Genomic DNA, 19661 nt, shown 5'->3' with positions numbered 1-19661 from the left:
TTGTTTATATAGCGCTTTAATCCAAAGTGCTTTACAGTTTAACAACAAGAAAACATCAAACATGGAACAGTAGAAGCAATAACAGTATACATGAATCAAACCAGAAAAACAGCATGTAGAACAATTTGCATATAAGAAGGAAGAGGAAAGGAGGGGTCGGGGGAGAAGAGGGAGAGAGAGTAGCGAGTAAAGTGAGTAGTAGGAAGAAAGGAGATCTTGGAAAAAACGGGGAAAGATAAGAGAACAAGGAAGAGGGTACTAGAAGGAGAGATAAGGTGAAAGGGGAAAGGTGTCAGAGAGGGGAATGAAGGAGTGATTTCAAGAAGGAGCGGAAGGAGGAATAGATGGGGATGGAGCGGATAGTGAAAGGTAGGGAGTTCCAATGTAGGGGAGCAAGGAGCTGAAAGGAGCGGAAACGAGAAGAGGCACAATGAGGTGGAGGGACAGAAAGTAAGAAGAGATCAGCAGAACGAAGGGAGTTATCTTGCTAAACCTGGCCTCAGAAATATTAGATGATTCTTGTTACAGCAGCACAGCTGCAGAAGGCAATGCGTCATGTGGATGATATAAGCACAGCATTAGTTAAGCAATAGGCCCCCCTTCTGGGGGCTGAACTGGCTGGTAACTGCCCGGGGCCAGAGTGAAGCAAAACATCCAGAACCCTGTATTTAAGAACCTGGGCTTGGTTCATGTAATTCATCCTATGTTTGGAGAAGCCTGATTGGCTGGCACATCCACTGAGTTGCTATTTCTACATTGAAGAGCTTCCTAAATTGCAAATGGCCCAGGCAGGCGAGGAGACAGTTGATGTTCTTTGAAATACCCTTTCAAGCAAAGTTTGCAGCTGTGCTGCCAGGCGGAGGTAGGGGGGGGGCTCTAAAAGCGGGTTAACGTCTTGCAGAGAAACGAGAGACTAAAGCCCTCCAGGGGGCAATGAAAAGCTCATAGAGGACGATTGTGTCACTTTTGAATACATTCTCCATGTTGACCTTTGCACTGCAGCAATATTTTGTGACCCGTTTCACTACTGACAATTTTTCCCGCTTGTGACTTTTTAACTCCTTGACTTTGTGGTTAGTTTGGCTAACCCAGGAGATGGACCCAAAAAGCCCAGAAGTCCATGGTGTGTTGAGCTATCAAAGAGCGGGAAATGAAATCCGATCGTTTGTGCAAAGCTTGGCCATTGATCAGTTTCCAGAAGTAGAAACTTGAGGAGAGAAACAATTTAGCATTGAGAACCACCTGGCTGAGGCGGTAGAGGTTGACGTTGCATGTGGGAAAGTTGAGTACTTTGTTGAGGAGAGTGAAAAAATAGAGGTGGCCGAAGAGTGGACAGGTGCAGTAGTTAAGTTTGCGGAGTACCGGGGTGGAGTTTAGAGATTTTTCAGAATGCTAGAGGTGGCTCCTCCTGAAGCCCTGCATGGACGTGACTCTAAGAGAGCTATTGGCTAGGATGTAATCAGAACCAATGAGTTCAGAAAGCAAAGGCAATTATTGATTGATTTTTGAGGAGCTTTCAAACTAAACTAACTACGTTAACGGAACAATCCAGGGCAAGATATATGGTGTTTTTTGTATCCGCCTGCTGTGAGGTTGCTCCGAAAAAGTCAGACTCAAACTGCCAGATCCAGAGTTGATTCCGCTGCCCATTTTAGAGGTGTCTGCATATCTGATATGGAGGAAGTCTTTCTTGTCTAAAATTGGATGCAAGCAATGAGGACGCTTTTGTCAATCTTTGGTTCAGTGCCTTTACCTGGATATTTCTAAAGATTGAAGAATCAAGTGAGTACTTGCTCTGTTTGAAGTAAAGTTTGACATTTGATCATTGTTTGTGATGGATACAGATTTGCCCCCTAGAACCTCCACTCCATCCTTTATTTCGTCAGGGTGCCTTCATTTGTCCCGGCCGTATTGTTGTGTTGTGAGGAATGGGCTTGCAAACTCTAGGGGCACCGTGAATGCCTTCGACTCCATGATAAGATGCGGCTTCAAACGGCATCACAGTCCATTTCTAGGTGTCTGCGGCGCCTCTTGTTGCCTCTTTAGTCTAATAGTAGGAAATCACAAATTTGAATAATCTCGAGAGAAATTGATATTGATCAAAAATGGCAATCCTAGAGGCCAGTAACTTTACTTCTAACAGAGCCATGTCTCTGGTCTGTAGTTGAGTGAATTTGGAACTTGCGGTCCAGTCAAGAGGAGTTATCACGCGGCACCTTCCACCACGAGGTTCCAATTATATATCCTTCGCCATACCCGTAGATTACAACGGTATCCGTATAAATGATCGAATACAAAAAAAACCCAGGAAGAAATGACTGCATTTTTTTAACCTATTTCTTTGGACATTTTGGGTCGTTTTTATTAAAATCTAGGTGTTGGGTGGGGCAAGGGTATTAGTTAAGCTAGGGGGGTGAGGGCCATGGTGTGCGGGGGGCTTTCACCGCATTATTAGAAAAAAGAAATGTGGTCATTTCTCCTTTTGATTATTTTTAATTCGATAATTTCTTGGTAAACCGATTACAAAACCTTTATTAGTTAATTGCTCCACGCTAGCATTAAGAGCTTCTTCACAATCTGCTGCACTTACCGTCTGGCTTAACACTGTCAGTAGTCTCTCATGACTGATCCCCACATGGGGTTTTGGGTCTAAATGCGTCCTTCTGAGTGTCAGAGTTGGTTGGGTAACACTGCTGGTGTAAGCAGTGGTGAGGCTGTGGACTAGGGTAAGCCTTGTTCATTCTGCAATCTCCTTCCAGTGCTGAGCTTGAGGCTTGCCATTGCCCTTTGCTGTGTACCGTGGCTCTGTTTGGGGGCACAGGGCCACGCAGGTAAGACATTAGTTTGGAGAGAGGGGTCCTGGGTCTGCGGTTGCTGAGAGGCTCGATGATTCTCTCTTAAATGTTAAGGTAATTTTCCACTAATCCCCAGAAAATTCCAAGCGAAGGCAGGTTTTTGAGATAGTTGGTGGTACCGGCAGGCATGTAAACTTTCCTCTCTATTCCCAGTGTGCACACCACATTCATGAGATATAGTCACTTCTGAAGACAAACATATCCCTCACCCCACACGTGTACCTGGCATTCCTTTCATGCATTGCATTTCACTCTGTCATGCAAAGAATGTGTCAAAGTCTGTTATTCTACTTTCATGTGGCAATAAAATCATCAGCAATTGGTAGATCTGAAAACCCTCTCCTTTAATGTTTTTTGGTGCTTGTTATTTTTGTCTTCCAGGTTGTATTTTCCAATCAACAGTATCCAATTTCTAGCCAGTACCCTCTGCCGGAGAACTCTGGCACCCACTGGACCGGACACATTCTACCTAGCAACCAAAAGATGGCAACACAGAAGGCAACAAGCACCTCCCAGCACGTTCCAAAACCCCCCGTCAACCACAAGCAGGTGTTGCTCCGGAAAACTCCCTCGCAGCGCCCTGGAAGGTATGCTCCCGGCATTTTTGTGAGCCCAGATCCGTTTTATCCCATGCAACCTTCACTATTAGCTTCTCCACCAAAGCCTTCAGGTTAGTAAGGGATTTCAAGCACTGACTATTCCGTTGTGCAATCGGATCCAATCAGAGCAGGGAACCTTAATTGCACTTGTGTTTAACAGAGTAAATGATTTGGAGGGGTACAAAACCATACGGCAGCCTCGCTACTGTGCAGTGCAAGCTGGGGTATCTGCTTAGGATGCCACAGTTGATGAGGGTCGGGGGGACTCCATGCCATGGAGTGTGGTTCCAGAACAATGCAGTGCCCATCTCTACAATTGTGGTGTGTAAGACATTTTATTGGCTTATGAGTTGTTTTCTCAGGGTGAAAGGCTGAGCTAGACAGAGAACTCTAGCAACAGGCCTTCACGCTTGCATCAATATTTCAAAACATCTGAGGGAGTCCAATAACCACACAGTCAATGCAGAAGCAGCAGGCCTTATAAGAACTTTATTCGTCACCCAATCTGCAGGGTTTGTGTATGTTATGAGCAAGCCAAGCGTAAGGGTGCAGAAGTGCGAGTCTGACACAGAGGGGGCATATTTGTTGGCAAATAAGTTAAATAAAGAAAAGGGAAAACCTATCCAGCCATATTTCTATGAGGGGTTTCCCTACCTCACTAAGGATTCTTTCAGGAAGTCCAAAAACATAAAATGTCCACCGTTCTGTGTCCAAACCTATTTCTGTCCGTTGCACACTAAATTAACTAAGGAAAACTGCGACCTTCTGGATCCAGAAGAAGGTTTCTCCTGTTCTAGACTCCAACTAAAATGTTCAGTTCTTAATTTTCAAATCTTGACAAGAAAACACAGTACCCAAGTTCCTTCCCATCTTCTTCTTTCACCTCACAAATGTCTTATCAAGTCTCGTTCCTGATCCTACCAGACTTGATCTGCAAGTCCTCTTGTTTTAAATGGTTTTACTTTCACAAAACAAATATCACACAGCAAATCAGGTTCACTCTCCTCCCAGATTCGACTGTAGTTATTTCTTTCTTCAACTGCAGCTGTGTCTCGCAAGAAAGCAATCATCAAAAGCAAAGTCCATGAAATGTATCATCAAGTCTGGTTTACTCCCCTGCCAGTCTTGATTGTTGTTCCAGTAAATGCATTTAACAATTGGCTCTCGCTCCTTTATCATTTCTTGATCCTGCTCGCTTTAGTTTGGGTCTCAGATGCTTCTAGGGCTTTTCGGGCCTCCCCGATTTGCTCTGCGTCTTTTCTCTCATTTCTGTGGGTCTCTGACCCCTTTATGCCTTCTCGGGGCTTCCCAGACTTGTTTTTAATCTCAACATCTTGTTTTCGTGCTTCCTTAGACTGCAATGGGTCCTTGACCCTTGTGTGCCTTCCCCGGCTTCATATGGGTCCAAGACAAAATACCGAGATTTACTCGAATCCGAAATGTTCGAAGAAGAAAAAAACGAAAGTTACTTTACCAAAAATAACTTTTGGTTTTCGCTCCCCCAGACATTTCCGCTCCCCCCACCCCCTTACTTAACTGTGGGCGGCACACCTCCTTGTGTTCCGCCATCTTCTGCATCCCTTTGCAACACTGGTTCCCTTCACTTGCGTGGATGGGAACCGGCGCAGCAAGGTCCTCTTTTCTTTTTAAAAAAAAGTTTATTGTGACAGGTGCAGGGGACACCCTCGCAACCCCTGCTGACATTACAGTGAACAAGGGTGCAGGAGACATGCCCCCGCTGCCCTTGTTCACTGTAATGCCACTGAATGGGGTACTGGTTGAAATTTCTAGTGATACGTAATTTTCGTTCACCCGAAAATCTACCATTCGTTTTTCTTTCTTTGATTTAATGTATGGATTCAGGCTTTAGGGTAGAAGGCTGGACAGGGGGCTTTACGGCAGAAAGTTGATTGGATGCAGTAGTGGCTGCTTCCACACTCGTGGACAGGGGGCTTTACGGCAGAAAGTTGATTGGATGCAGTCGTGGCTGCTTCCACACTCGTGGACAGGGGGCTTTACGGCAGAAAGTTGATTGGATGCAGTAGTGGCTGCTTCCACACTCGTGGACAGGGGGCTTTACGGCAGAAAGTTGATTGGATGCAGTAGTGGCTGCTTCCACACTCGTGGACAGGGGGCTTTACGGCAGAAAGTTGATTGGATGCAGTAGTGGCTGCTTCCACACTCGTGGACTGGGGGCTTTACGGCAGAAAGTTGATTGGATGCAGTAGTGGCTGCTTCCACACTCGTGGACAGGGGGCTTTACGGCAGAAAGTTGATTGGATGCAGTAGTGGCTGCTTCCACACTCGTGGACAGGGGGCTTTACGGCAGAAAGTTGATTGGATGCAGTAGTGGCTGCTTCCACACTCGTGGACAGGGGGCTTTACGGCAGAAAGTTGATTGGATGCAGTAGTGGCTGCTTCCACACTCGTGGACAGGGGGCTTTACGGCAGAAAGTTGATTGGATGCAGTAGTGGCTGCTTCCACACTCGTGGACAGGGGGCTTTACGGCAGAAAGTTGATTGGATGCAGTAGTGGCTGCTTCCACACTCGTGGACAGGGGGCTTTACGGCAGAAAGTTGATTGGATGCAGTAGTGGCTGCTTCCACACTCGTGGACAGGGGGCTTTACGGCAGAAAGTTGATTGGATGCAGTAGTGGCTGCTTCCACACTCGTGGACAGGGGGCTTTACGGCAGAAAGTTGATTGGATGCAGTAGTGGCTGCTTCCACACTCGTGGACAGGGGGCTTTACGGCAGAAAGTTGATTGGATGCAGTCCTGGCTGCTTCCACACTCGTGGACAGGGGGCTTTACGGCAGAAAGTTGATTGGATGCAGTCGTGGCTGCTTCCACACTCGTGGACAGGGGGCTTTACGGCAGAAAGTTGATTGGATGCAGTAGTGGCTGCTTCCACACTCGTGGACAGGGGGCTTTACGGCAGAAAGTTGATTGGATGCAGTAGTGGCTGCTTCCACACTCGTGGACAGGGGGCTTTACGGCAGAAAGTTGATTGGATGCAGTCCTGGCTGCTTCCACACTCGTGGACAGGGGGCTTTACGGCAGAAAGTTGATTGGATGCAGTAGTGGCTGCTTCCACACTCGTGGACAGGGGGCTTTACGGCAGAAAGTTGATTGGATGCAGTAGTGGCTGCTTCCACACTCGTGGACAGGGGGCTTTACGGCAGAAAGTTGATTGGATGCAGTAGTGGCTGCTTCCACACTCGTGGACAGGGGGCTTTACGGCAGAAAGTTGATTGGATGCAGTAGTGGCTGCTTCCACACTCGTGGACAGGGGGCTTTACGGCAGAAAGTTGATTGGATGCAGTAGTGGCTGCTTCCACACTCGTGGACAGGGGGCTTTACGGCAGAAAGTTGATTGGATGCAGTAGTGGCTGCTTCCACACTCGTGGACAGGGGGCTTTACGGCAGAAAGTTGATTGGATGCAGTCCTGGCTGCTTCCACACTCGTGGACAGGGGGCTTTACGGCAGAAAGTTGATTGGATGCAGTAGTGGCTGCTTCCACACTCGTGGACAGGGGGCTTTACGGCAGAAAGTTGATTGGATGCAGTAGTGGCTGCTTCCACACTCGTGGACAGGGGGCTTTACGGCAGAAAGTTGATTGGATGCAGTAGTGGCTGCTTCCACACTCGTGGACAGGGGGCTTTACGGCAGAAAGTTGATTGGATGCAGTAGTGGCTGCTTCCACACTCGTGGACAGGGGGCTTTACGGCAGAAAGTTGATTGGATGCAGTAGTGGCTGCTTCCACACTCGTGGACAGGGGGCTTTACGGCAGAAAGTTGATTGGATGCAGTAGTGGCTGCTTCCACACTCGTGGACAGGGGGCTTTACGGCAGAAAGTTGATTGGATGCAGTAGTGGCTGCTTCCACACTCGTGGACAGGGGGCTTTACGGCAGTAAGTTGATTGGATGCAGTAGTGGCTGCTTCCACACTCGTGGACAGGGGGCTTTACGGCAGAAAGTTGATTGGATGCAGTAGTGGCTGCTTCCACACTCGTGGACAGGGGGCTTTACGGCAGAAAGTTGATTGGATGCAGTAGTGGCTGCTTCCACACTCGTGGACCGGGGGCTTTACGGCAGAAAGTTGATTGTACGCAGTCCTGGCTGCGGACACACTCGTGGACAGGAGGCTTTAGGGCAAAGGTGGAGGCTTTTGGGCAAAAGATTGATTGGGTACTGTTTTGGCTGCTTCCACACTCATGATATGATTTTATATGATATGATAGTTTATTTATAAAGCGCTTAATACCCAGAGGTTTCTAAGCGCGGACCCGGGGATCAAACCTGTGTTGCTCTGTGTCATCTTGCTTTCATGGTGAGCACATTGCCCCTGAGCTATCGTCCCGAGACAAGGGGACAGAGTAGAAAACAGTTGTCTGGATGCAATCTTGACTTCTGCCATACTAATGGACAATATAAACATTGGAGCAGAAGGTTGACAAGTTACAGTCTTGGTTGCTGTCATCCTCAAGGACAACTGTTTCTGGGGCAAAGGATTGGTTTGATACAGTTTCTACTCCTCCATCTTCATTGATGGGAGGGCCTGGGTAAGAACGTTGATTGGATGCAGAATTGGCGGCTTCCATGCTCATGGACTGAAGACAGAATGGTAGACAGCTCTCTAAATACTTAATTGGCTGCTTCCAACCTAATGAACTTCTAAAAATCCGTACCAGTTTTGTTTTTGCCCAGTCGGCACATATTACTAGATTCTATATACTCCCAAATAATGTACTTTTTCACGGTTTCAGTTATCACAAAATTCCAGTTTCAATATTGCCTGGTTTTCGTCAACTTTACTTTATTGAATTTATTAAAATGCAGAATCATTACAAGGATAATAGCCCGCTGGGAGAGGGGAATAAAAAAGCTGTAGCAGAGTTGTCTCCCATTTGTACATCATCGGCCAAGCTTCTCTTGCGAGTCCGCTTCAGCTTTTGTCAAGTGGAAATACTGAAGCAACTAAACTAAACGGACGTAACTTGTTACATATATCGGCAACATAACTTTTTTACGTGGTCCTAAAAAACCACATCTCCCACTATTCATTGCAAACCTGCAACTTCACACTACACTACCTGCTCCATCACTCGTGTTTCAGCTCTCATTGGACAATCTATCTCCTCTCGCAGTGTCCGAAGATAGTTGCTTTCTTTTCAAGTGCCTCTAAGTTTGGCAGTAAGAAGCAGTATCGCCAAATGCCAATTTTGCTAAACCGTTTATTTTGTTTAGTTTTCCTCTTCTTTTTTGTTGTTGTTTCTGTTGTACGGTCTGGGAAGTGGTGAATCCCATGTCAAACCACAGAGCCCATTTGTCTTAATCTGCTTTTGGATTTGTTCGTTGTCTCTTCCATCTGTTACTCGAAATGTTCACGCTGTCCACTTCCTCTTTCTTATTGGACTTGTTGACTAAGCTAGGACAAATCCTCAGTACTGGAAGTGAATATAATTGGATAAGCTGGGGTCTAAGACTGAATGCAGGCTGCAGAATAATACACTAAAGTAAGGGCCAGAAGAGAATAATGTGAGAAACCAGATTGTGTCTCACCTGCTAGTCCCCAGGGATTTCTCTCTCAGGTGGCCAGGGCACGGCCATCGCCTTTGGATCCAGACCCTGGGGGTGGACCAGTGCGGGAGAATCACCTGGGTGATGGGTCTTTGGGGAGTGATGGTGAGACGCAGAAGTCCACCCTTTTTTGTTCATTTACCCCATCCTATTTTGTAGAATTTTCAGAAGTCCCAACCCCCACCCCCTCCCTTTTTACACAAACACTGTGCCGAGGAAGAGTGTGATTGAGAGTAACCTGACTGACTCTCTCACATCGTACTGGACATGTCCCGTTAATCGGGTCAGGCAAAGTCAGGCACTTTACACTAAGTGCATACACATGATACCAGTTAGCTCTCCTCACACAAATAAAAGGCAACACTTAAAGACACACTCTGAGCAAGGCAGAACATGAGTACGAGCAGAACTTCTGGGACGAAGGCACCCCTACTGGAGCACAGTAACGGACCAAAGGACGAGAGCAGCAGGACGAAAACCCCAAGGGTTCCGTACTAGAGATCATTGCCTCCGACAGACCACGAAAGACACGTGGAGAAGGCCAGATCTCACAAGTAAAGATTGCATTGTGTTTCATGGACTCCAGCGACACTCTCGGGTGAACTGCAGATTTGGGGAGGCAAGGCCGACCCTGTGGTACTAACCTTGACTCGTGAATTGGAAATAGCAAAACAAAAAAAAAGCACACACAGCCGGTGAGTTTGCAAGCGACCTGAGAGACCGGTGTATGTTAAAACGAATGAAGTAACAACATTATATCACAAGTGAAGGCTGCACGTGTGTGAATGAGATGCGAAGAAAGGCAGACCTGTGAATGAACTTTGAAGTAAAAGGTAGCTGTAAGATCAGCGATACAAATTAACCGAGTCGTCCCGCAAAAGGAGGGAGCCCATTTGAATGTCTCTGTGAAAGGTACATTGTTTGAAGCTATAAAACGGATAAACAGCAAAAGTGAATTAAGCGAGAGTAAACGTGAACTTTGAGTCAAAGTGGCCCTGCGGTGGTCTGTAAAGAGAGCCACGGACATTCGAAAGTCTTCGACATTCGAAAGGGGTCTGAGCCCGATTGATGGAGCCCCAAAGTACAAAAAGCTTGGGAAAGGGACCCCCTGGCAAGTTTGTATTGAACTGTGACCTGAGGGGTCTGAGCCTGGCAGAGGGGGACCTTTGTGAACTTTACACTGGAATACAATTTTGAAAGTCAAGAAAGACTTTATCATGGAAGGCCAGATGGACCTCAAGCCACGGTTTGGAACTGCTTAGAGTGTTAGAAACTGAGCCAGAGTGTGTCATCCTTCCTACAAGGACAATCTTACTACGTGAGGTTTAATGTGAGAGCTTATTCAACTACCTTTATTCTTTTGAACACTGCTTTTTCCTTTGCATACATTTCTCCTTTTTACACTTTTGTATAAGAGATAGGGCAGGCATTAGGTTTTGTTAGCATAGGTCATTTTGTTTTGACTGACTCCACGAGGACTGTTTTGTTTATCATTTGATGGTCGAGACTACTCCCAGCTTCTCCGACCCCAACATTTTCAATAAAGGTTTTACAAATTGTATCCATTGTGTCAGTGGCATAACTGTGATACCATGACTTCCCTACAATAACTAGAAAACTACACAAGGTGGAACCAGCTAGGAGTTCTAGGATCGATCATACTTGCCTCCCAATGGACTCCAAAGCTTTGGAACTGGAATAAGGCCCAATTTAGCATATATTCCCACTTTTCATAATGCCTCAAATGGCATGAAGTTCCAATGTCCAAATGTCCAGTATGGTGATGCTACCATAATGCTCCTAGTAGTACCCATTACCAGGCTCCATCAGTTGACCCACATTACTGTTTCCGCTATGATTTGAAGCAGTATATATTACCAGTTTTCCTATCCAAGCTTAATTATAATTGCCAGTTTCCATAATGTCACATTCAGCACAAATTACCAGATTCACGATATACTGTGTAGCACAAATTCCCAAGGTGCACCAGTCTCTCGAATGTCCTTGAATGTGCAACTTGCCCTATAAACCCAAACCTTGAGGTGGAAAGAAATGTTCCAAGTGAGTTATGCAGACACTGCATGAGCCCTGGTGCTAATAATGGTGTTCTGGTTAGGGAGGCCCTGCCTGTGAGGTGGGCAGGCATTGTATGTGCCCTGGGTTCAGATGGTTTTTTGGGAAGCGATTACCCCAGGTTATGAGGTGTGCAGATGCTACTTGAAGTCTGCTGTAATAATGTTTTGCTAGTAAAGGATGTCCTTTTACTATGATGTGTGGGTACACTGCATTAGCACTGGTGCTAATGTCGATTTTCTGGTAAGAGATATGCCCCTTGCCTATGAATTGTGCAGACACTGCTAGGGCGTTGGTGCTAATAACTTTCTGGTTAGGGAAGGCCCTGACTGTGAGGTGTGCAGGCACTGCAACAACACTGGTATAAGATTGGTTTACCAGTAAAAGCTGCCACTTGACTAGGTTGTGTGCAGGCACTGCGTGAGTTCTGGTGTAAGATTTGTTTTCTGGTAGGAAATTATATCTAACTGTGTGGTGTGCAGACACACTATGAGGCCTGGTGTAATATTGCTTTTCTAGGAAAAGGTGCTTCTCTGTCTATGGTGTGTGCAGACACTGCATGAACTCTGGTGTAAGATTGGTTTGCTGGTAAGAGTTGCTCCCTCCCCTAGGTGTGCAGACTGTGAAGGAATCATGAAGGGTGACACAGACAACAGATCCCAGATTCAAAATAATCAATTTTATTAACTTAAATGTCAGGATGGAGAAAAGCCTAACTTGCCCTATGCTAAGGTGGGATTTCCCTACCTAAATAAAACTAAAGAAAGTCTGAATCAAAGAGTTCAATTTAGGAATCTGTCTGTGTCCAAAACCTATGCTTGCCCTCACAACAATAACTATACTATGTGTAGGGATGTTAGCAACCAAAAAGAAAACTAGTGTTTACCTCAAAGTCCTGAGCGTCTTCCAGCTCACAGCTTTCTTTCAGCTACCTTCCACAAGTATAAAACCGTTCAGCAAAGTAAAGTCTCAAAATTCCCTTAGAATGCAATAGTCTTTTCAGGTCTCTGTGTCTCCTCTCCCAAGTTAGGACTTGGGGTGCCCGTCCCCAGGTTCCAAGTCACATAATTCAAACAGTCTTGAAGTGAAATGTTCCCTGTCAAAACTCGGGGTTCCCTTCCCCAAGCTCCAAGTGCCACACTTCTAAAAGAAACACAAAATGTCCTCGTCTTCCACAGTTTAGTTAAATGTTGTTGTCAAATGCACAGTTCAAAATTGAAACGCAAGATATCCTTCTCTCCAAGGTTTAGTTTAGTGTTGTTTTCAAATAGGCAGTTCACATAATTGTGTAGATTTCACACATGGTGAAAATGTCACTATATCAGGCTTCAGATCCTATCAAATCATATTATATTTCAGAATACTGTAGTTGGTTTAGAATGATATTCATTTTAGCACTTCAATGTATGAAGGTTTGCATGGATTTAAACGTCCTCTCTTTTTGGCTTTCATCTGGTTAGTAGCAACATGTTAATTCAGTTTGGTATTCAATAATTACATTTTTAGCTTATGGTTCATTTTCCCTTCATTTTATGGTTCAATAATTGTTTGTTTCTCTATAACAGAATAGTTCAATGTTCAAAGACTTTCGGAAAAAGACGTGTTTCTTGCCACACGCGACCACTCTGATGCAAAATATTCTCCTTTGTTTAATAGTTGACAAATATAACTTTGTTTCACTTTAATTGATTTGTTCAGCGTTCAGAGACAAATGAAAACGTGTTCCTTGCCACACACGACCACTCCGATACAAAGTATTTGCCTTGGTTAGATAATTGAAAAGTATAGTTGTTTGTTTCACTTAAATTGAGCAATTCAATGTTTGAAGACCTTCTACACACTCCACATGTAAACACTCCGATAGAAAGTATTTCAGGAAATGCTCAAGTTCACACACGCGCACCGAGTTTCTCAATTACCAGAAATTCACTGGTTGCTTTGAATGTTGGTGCTGCAGTGCAGATCACACAGCCTTCTTCCTTTAGTGTTGTGGCTACAGTTCCTGCCCCTCAGACACTCCTGCAGTGGTCCTCCACCACAGGGGAACAAGCATGTTGAAAAGAAAGGAAAGGGGCAGCCTTCCAGCACGGCTTCCTTCACATTTCCCAGTCTCCTCCTACTCCCACGCCACGTTGGAAGGTCCTCTGCTGCTTGCACCAGCCTTCTGGTCCTTCTCCTGTCGTTCCCCTTTGCCACTGGGTTGGGCTCCATTTAAACACCTGCAGTCCTTTAACAGGCTGCAGGTGTGGATGATTATTCAGCCTTGACTGACCACAATCATAGGGACATGCCTGACCTTCACTACCCTTAGCAGGCATCTGCCTCGTCCCAGTACTAGAATGCTAAACAAGCATAGTCTTCATTGCTCTTAGTTGCCTCTTCTTCGTCCCAGTACTGTCAAGTGTCAATGGTGGAGAATTAAGGGGGAGCTGACCTATAATAGCCCAGTAAGGTTGGGGAAGGGTTGGGTTGGTTGTCGCTAGGAAATGGGGGATACCTTGTCACGCCCAAGGGCACCTTATTTTTCCCCCCCCTCCTTGTGGGTCATCGAGGCTTGTCTTTTCTCCTGATGTTATCCTGAGTGAAGGAAATAGGGTAACAATATCCCACAAAGGCTTTTGGGACTAGGGGTTCATCCCAGCATGAAAAAGGGAAATACTGTGTCTCACCTGAGGACATTTCATTCCCATTCCTCAAGAACCATCCACCTAGGGGATCCTCCCTCGCTTCTCCACTCCCAGGGCCGGGATCCAATAGCAATGGCCTTTCCCTGGCCACCTGCGCAGAGGATGCAAGGGAAGTAGATGGGAGGACGCCCTCGGGTTTCTCACAAGATGCAGAGCAGCAGGCAGTGGTGGAAGAGTGGTTTGCTAGAGATTGAAGTTCTTTCACCCTGAGTTATCCAATGCATGTATGTAGGTTTCATGCATAATGCTGCCTTCTGGTTGCGTAAATGCCCTGCAGGGAGGAGGATGGATGAGATTGGAAATAGATGACCAGGGAAGAAGAGGAGAGGTGGGAAGAGAAATCCTGAGTGGCTAGAGTTACTGACCCTCTCCCAAACAAATACATTTACTTGGGGCCCCAGAACTATATAGTGAGCAAGGGGGAAGGGACCCATACCAGGGAAACCCCCTTCCATTTTCCATTTCTCCAGGTAGTCATTAGTTCTGGAAGGCTGACATCAGGTTTTGAGGGATGGTGATACCTTCCTAGGCAAGACAGGAGCACTAGGCTCCACATGCCAAGGACTTCCCGAGGCTGCTTGGGCGGCTGCACCGCACATTTCTCAAAGGACAGAGTTGTGTTTGTGCTGAGTGGATTGAGTGAGGGCCACAAGATGGAAAATTCTGCCCGCTTCACTCGGGGGTGGGAGGGAAGAGTCAGAGGGGGAGTTATGAACCTGGCAGTGCAGAACAGCAAAGCAAAGCAGGTTACCAACCTGAGCTTATGAGAGTGGTCTGCAACCTGCAGCTCTCTCCTATGGTCCCTCACACTTGACTGTACTGGCTAGTTCTGATGGTAGTTGGTCCTATAGATCTGGACAGCCAAAGGTTGGACCACTGGATGGCCCGGCCTGCTGGAAAATGAGGGGGATTATTTGTACATTTTAGAGTTTGAGCTGGTCTTGTCCCATCCAGATGTTTGGAGAGTTCACATATCTTGATACAGATGAGAATTTGCCTATGCACGTGGGGGCTCTCTGGCTATCCTTGATGGCAGCCTCACCCCACATTTCAGTTTGCTCAATAAATATGCCATAACCAGGGCATGGTCATTTCCCTCATAAATATAAATAGTGGAAATTGTGTGTGCCCGACTGGACTCCTGTGGATCGCAGACTTTGAGGCTGCTCTGGGAGTCTTAGTAGGAAAGGCAGAGGCTCTGGGAGGTGCTTCAGAGGGTTTCTGCCCTAAAACATGTATCACCTTGTAAACTTCACCTTTCCTGCCCCCCATTCCTCCCTTTCCAAAATAGGGCTCCTTTCGATGACCAGAGGGATCGCAATTTACTGGTGGAGACCAAATGACGAGCCTTGTGATGTTGGTGCATTTGCTGCACGCAGCTAGCACCCAGTCCACTCCGTGCAGAAAGTGCTCATGTATCTCCACCAGCATTGATTTTAACGTGGTCGAGGAGACTGGAATCCGCATGGAATTCTGCCTGAATTTTGCACATGTAAAACCTTTCAGAACCAGATGGAATTCATTCAAAAGCATTTAAATGCTTTCAGCCTTGGACAGACATGGTAGGTGGCATTTGCAATCGTTTTGTGATTGGATGTACTTGAGATATGTAGACCCAGGACCACTTGGCTTTACATCACCAAAGCACACCCATTCCCCAGCATGGGGTCTGGCATGGATTCACATGCTCATGAATATTCCCCGTCGTCAGGGTGGGAATCCTCGGTATAGAAAAAAATCAGTATCAGTTTCGTTTCTGATCTGTCTTTCTTAGTAGTAGCTAATCACTGGTCTCTGGGTCATACTGCCCCCAGCCAATGACTGCCCTCTCCCTAAGCCCCACCTCTGGCAGCCATCCTCAGATTTTTACTGCACGTTCAAGTGTTGGGAGTCCTCGTGCTGTAGCTCTCGAGCTTTTGCTGCGTTTTTGCGCTTTTTCAGGAGATTTTTCTCATTTTTTGGTTAAATAGAGCCCCATCTCCACCGTTTCTACATCCGATCAACAGGGATCCGTTTTGGAGTTTTCTACGCCCCTCAAGGGTGAAGATTTCGTCGAGTTACGCTTTTGGAGGATTCCAGAAGTTCCGAGGCCTACCCCGGACATGGCCCAGGAGAAAGGAAGCTTGACGCCCGGGAAGCTGTTCAGGACCTGCCCTGGATGCCAGCTTCAGAATGTTTTCAAGGAGGACGAGCATTTGTTATGCCTCTACTGTCTCCATGAGGACAAGACGCACACGGAGAAGGACTGTGCGTTTTGTGGGAACATGTCAGAGCGGACCATGAAGGATCGCCACCTCCGTCTCTCCAACTGGCTGGAAGGGAAGAGCCCGTCAGGCCAGAAGAAGAAAAATAAGTCTGAGCGGTCTTCTAAGTCCTGTGAGGGCACCCCAGCGACGGGGGCACAACAAAAGGCTAAGCACCGCGAGTCCGTGGGCACCGGGAGCGCCGAACGGTCGGCCTCCTTGGTTGCCAGACAGGGCGCATCCTCCCCGGCGCCATCAACCATGAGCCAACGCTCTGGCTCGGGTAAGAGGAAGTCTGAGAACCCGGCGAAGCTTCTGGAGAGGCCCCGGTCGATCTCGAAGATTCCGGCAGAAGGGGAGCGAGGCTCGGACCCTCCCCCCTAGGTGAAGGCCCCAGGCGTACAGAAGGCGACGATGGCCTTAATTCACCCTGCTAAGACTTCGATTGAGGATGTCGCCACGGCCCTGGCTCAGCCTGTGGAGGCTACACCAGTGGAGGCGACCTCAGGACCCAGAGTCCCCCTGCCACCGCAGAGGGAGTCGTCTTTCAGGCCCATTGAGAAGACCCCCATGAAGTCCTCGTTGGAAAAGGTGGGGGAGGGGCTGGTGGCCATCGTGGATACGGACACGACCTCTGAAGAAGAGCTCATCGAAATCGTGGAAGGGGCCCAGCCCATCGGGAGGGATTCCGAAGAGGGCGACGACGAGAGCGACGGTGTCTTCGACGAGGCTCCTCAAGAGCCCTCGCGCCCGTCGTTTCCGGCACCGCAGGACACTTCAGCGGTCATTTTGTCAGCGATTCAGTCCTTATGCTTAGAGATAAGGACAAGGTTGCCCCTCCCCCGACGGAGGTACCTGAGCCAGACCCGATGGGGGAACCAGAGCCAGGACCCTCGGAAAGTCCACCGCATAAGAGGAGGAGGACGCATCCTACGCCACCTCTCCCACCTCTGCGGCCTGCTCTGCCTTCCCCCCGGTCTACTTTCCACGGGGATGATACAGGCACGGACACGGCTACGACAGGTACAGATGACGACGGAGGAGACAACGGGACGTGTCCCCCGTCGCCCCCTGCTCGGGCGTCCCCGCCCAACGAGATTGGATCCTTTCATGCCATGATTTCCAGGGCATCCGAGCTCTTCTAGCTCTGCCCAGAAGAGAAGAAGAAGGAAGGGTTCCTTTACCAACGGCGCAAGGCTAAAAGGAAGACGGTCCTCACCGTACCGCTTCTTGATGACATCTGGGATGAGGGGCTCGCCCTCCTCAAGAACCCTGCCATGGCGCCGGCAAAGAGGGACCGGTACGAGAAGAAGTACCGGGTCCCCGACGCTGCCCCCTTGTGCCTTCGGGCGCAACCTACCCCGGATTCGGTCGTCTCGGCGGCGGCAAAGAAGAAAGCTGGGGGGGCATCGGCCTCGACATCAACTTCCCTGCCGGACGGCGAGGGCAGGAAGCTGGACACGATGGGACAACGGATCATCTCATCCGCAGCGACGACTATCAAGGCGGCCAACGCCCTGGCTATCGTAGCCCGCTACGACAGGGAGTTGTGGTTCAAAATCGCCCCTCTGTTGGACTTCCTTCCGGACGCCAAAAGGGCTGAGGCCCTTGAAATCCTACAGGAAGGTGAGATTGCTTCGGACCACGCCATCACAGTGGCAACGGACATCGCCGACACCGGTTTCCGTCAGTTGGGCAACGGCGTTTGCTTGAGACGACGAGGGTGGCTCAAGGCCACGGATTTCCGCCAGGATGTACAAACCAAGGTTTTGGACATGCCCTTCGACGGGAACAACCTGTTTGGGAAGGCGGTTGATGAGTCCCTTCAGGCCATCAAGACAGACACAGAGACTGCCCGGGCACTGGGAGTGCTCCAACAACGACGGCCGTCCTTTCGGAGCTCCGGAGGCAGACAAGGTGCCTCCAAGGGATCCAGCAGTAGCTCCTCCACGTACCGCCAAGCGGCAAGATCTTTGTCCCAGGAAGCCTACAGGGGATGCGGCAAGTCAGGTGGTGCCCGACGTCGTCGACAGGGAGGTCAAGGAGGCAAGGTGGCCTCCAAACAAGATTGAACTGACTGTGGGGTCGGGCCCCCGTCGAAGCACCCCAGTGGGAGGCCGGCTGGCGAGGTTCGTCAGCGTGTGGGAGTCCATCTCCACCGACCATTGGGTGCTGGACGCCCTGGCCCAAGGGCACGCCCTCGAGTTTCAGAAGAAGTGCCCTCGCGTTCCACCCGTGGCCAGGAAGGAAAATCACGTCCCTCAACTACTGTTGGAGGTAAGGGCGATGCTCAAGAAGGGTGCCATCGAGCTCGTCCCAAAGAGGCTTCGGGGCTCCGGAGTTTACTCAAGGTACTTCCTCGTAAAAAAGAAGACAGGAGGATGGCGCCCCATCCTGGACCTGCGACGACTGAACAAGTACATCAAGGCACAGAAGTTCCGTATGGTCACCCTCCAGCACGTGCTGGGACAGCTGGAGGAGGGCTATTTCCTGTCGTCGTTGGACTTGGAGGATGCGTACTTCCACATCCCCATTCTAAAAAGGCACTGAAAGTTCCTCAGGTTCGTGGTCCAAGGGCGGCACTACCAGTTCAAGGCCCTCCCGTTCGGATTGAAGTTGGCACCCAGGGTGTTCACTAAGTGCCTCGCACCAGTGGCGGCGCGGCTGCACCTACAGGGGATCCACGTCTACCCCTACCTTGAAGACTGGCTCATCCGGACAAGGACAAGGGAGCTCGCCATGGAGCACAATGCAAAGACCGTCCAGCTGCTCACGGACCTGGGATTCTCCATCAACTTTCCAAAATCTCACCTGGTTCCGTCGCAAGTCGCCCTGTTTCTGGGAGCCAAGCTCAACACAGTGGTGCGGCTGGCCTTGCTGTCGGAGGAAAGGACCAGGACCCTTCTGGGCAAGGTGCAGCGTCTGCTGGCCACGGACATGGCCAGGGTAAGGTCTATCAAGTCCCTCCTCGGGTTGATGTCCTCCTGCATTTATCTGGTGCGCTTTTGCAGGCTTCGGATGCGCCCCTTACAAGAGTTCCTCAACGCCCGCTGGGTCCAGTCGACGGGCAGTTTCGAGGACAGGATCCCTCTCAACGAGACGTTCCGTCAGGCGATCCGGTGGTGGGGTACCCACTCCCATCTGTTGGCAGGCACGGACTTCCAGACCCCAGCTCACCAGGTGACGGTGACGACAGACGCCTCCCTGGAAGGTTGGGGAGCGCACTCCAGAGATCTTCACGCGAGAGGCCTTTGGCTCCCAGAGGAGAAGTCACTCCACATCAACATCTTGGAGCTCCGCGAAGTGTTCTGGGCCCTCAGGTCCTTTCTTCCGTCCCTCAAGGGCAAGGTGGTGAGGATCTTCACCGACAACAGCACCACGATGTTCTACATCCGGAAGCAGGGCGGAACCAGGTCCCCGGCCCTATTCAAGGAAGCCCAGGAGCTGTGGCATTGGGCCGTCGCCCAACGGATGTTCCTGGTGCCTCTTCATCTGGCAGGAATAAAAAACCCGATCGCCGACTCACTCAGCAGGGATCTGCGCTCGTGCCACGAGTGGGAACTACGCCAGGATCAAGTGGATCTACTCTTCTGACGATGGGGCGAACCCCAAATCGATTTC

At 48.9% G+C, this 19661-nt stretch overlaps 2 protein-coding genes across 7 annotated transcripts in view; both read left to right on the top strand.

Annotated features, from left to right (window-relative positions):
• The window catches only part of IFT43 (intraflagellar transport 43), a 580365-nt gene that overhangs the window by 154057 nt on the left and 406647 nt on the right, over window positions 1–19661 (top strand). The window lies entirely within an intron of this gene.
• TTLL5 (tubulin tyrosine ligase like 5) overlaps window positions 1–19661 on the top strand; it is a 769178-nt gene that overhangs the window by 705466 nt on the left and 44051 nt on the right. For all 5 annotated transcript variants that reach the window (XM_069638032.1, XM_069638034.1, XM_069638033.1 and 2 more), the window contains one exon: window positions 3237–3442. In XM_069638032.1, coding sequence (XP_069494133.1) covers window positions 3237–3442 — 206 coding nt within the window. The remainder of the gene's footprint in view (window positions 1–3236; window positions 3443–19661) is intronic.

Source organism: Ambystoma mexicanum, chromosome 14, assembly GCF_040938575.1.
Source record: "Ambystoma mexicanum isolate Mex_15411 chromosome 14, UKY_AmexF1_1, whole genome shotgun sequence".
In the NCBI taxonomy this organism is placed as follows: domain Eukaryota; kingdom Metazoa; phylum Chordata; class Amphibia; order Caudata; family Ambystomatidae; genus Ambystoma; species Ambystoma mexicanum.
This window is presented reverse-complemented; position numbering and strand designations above follow the sequence as displayed.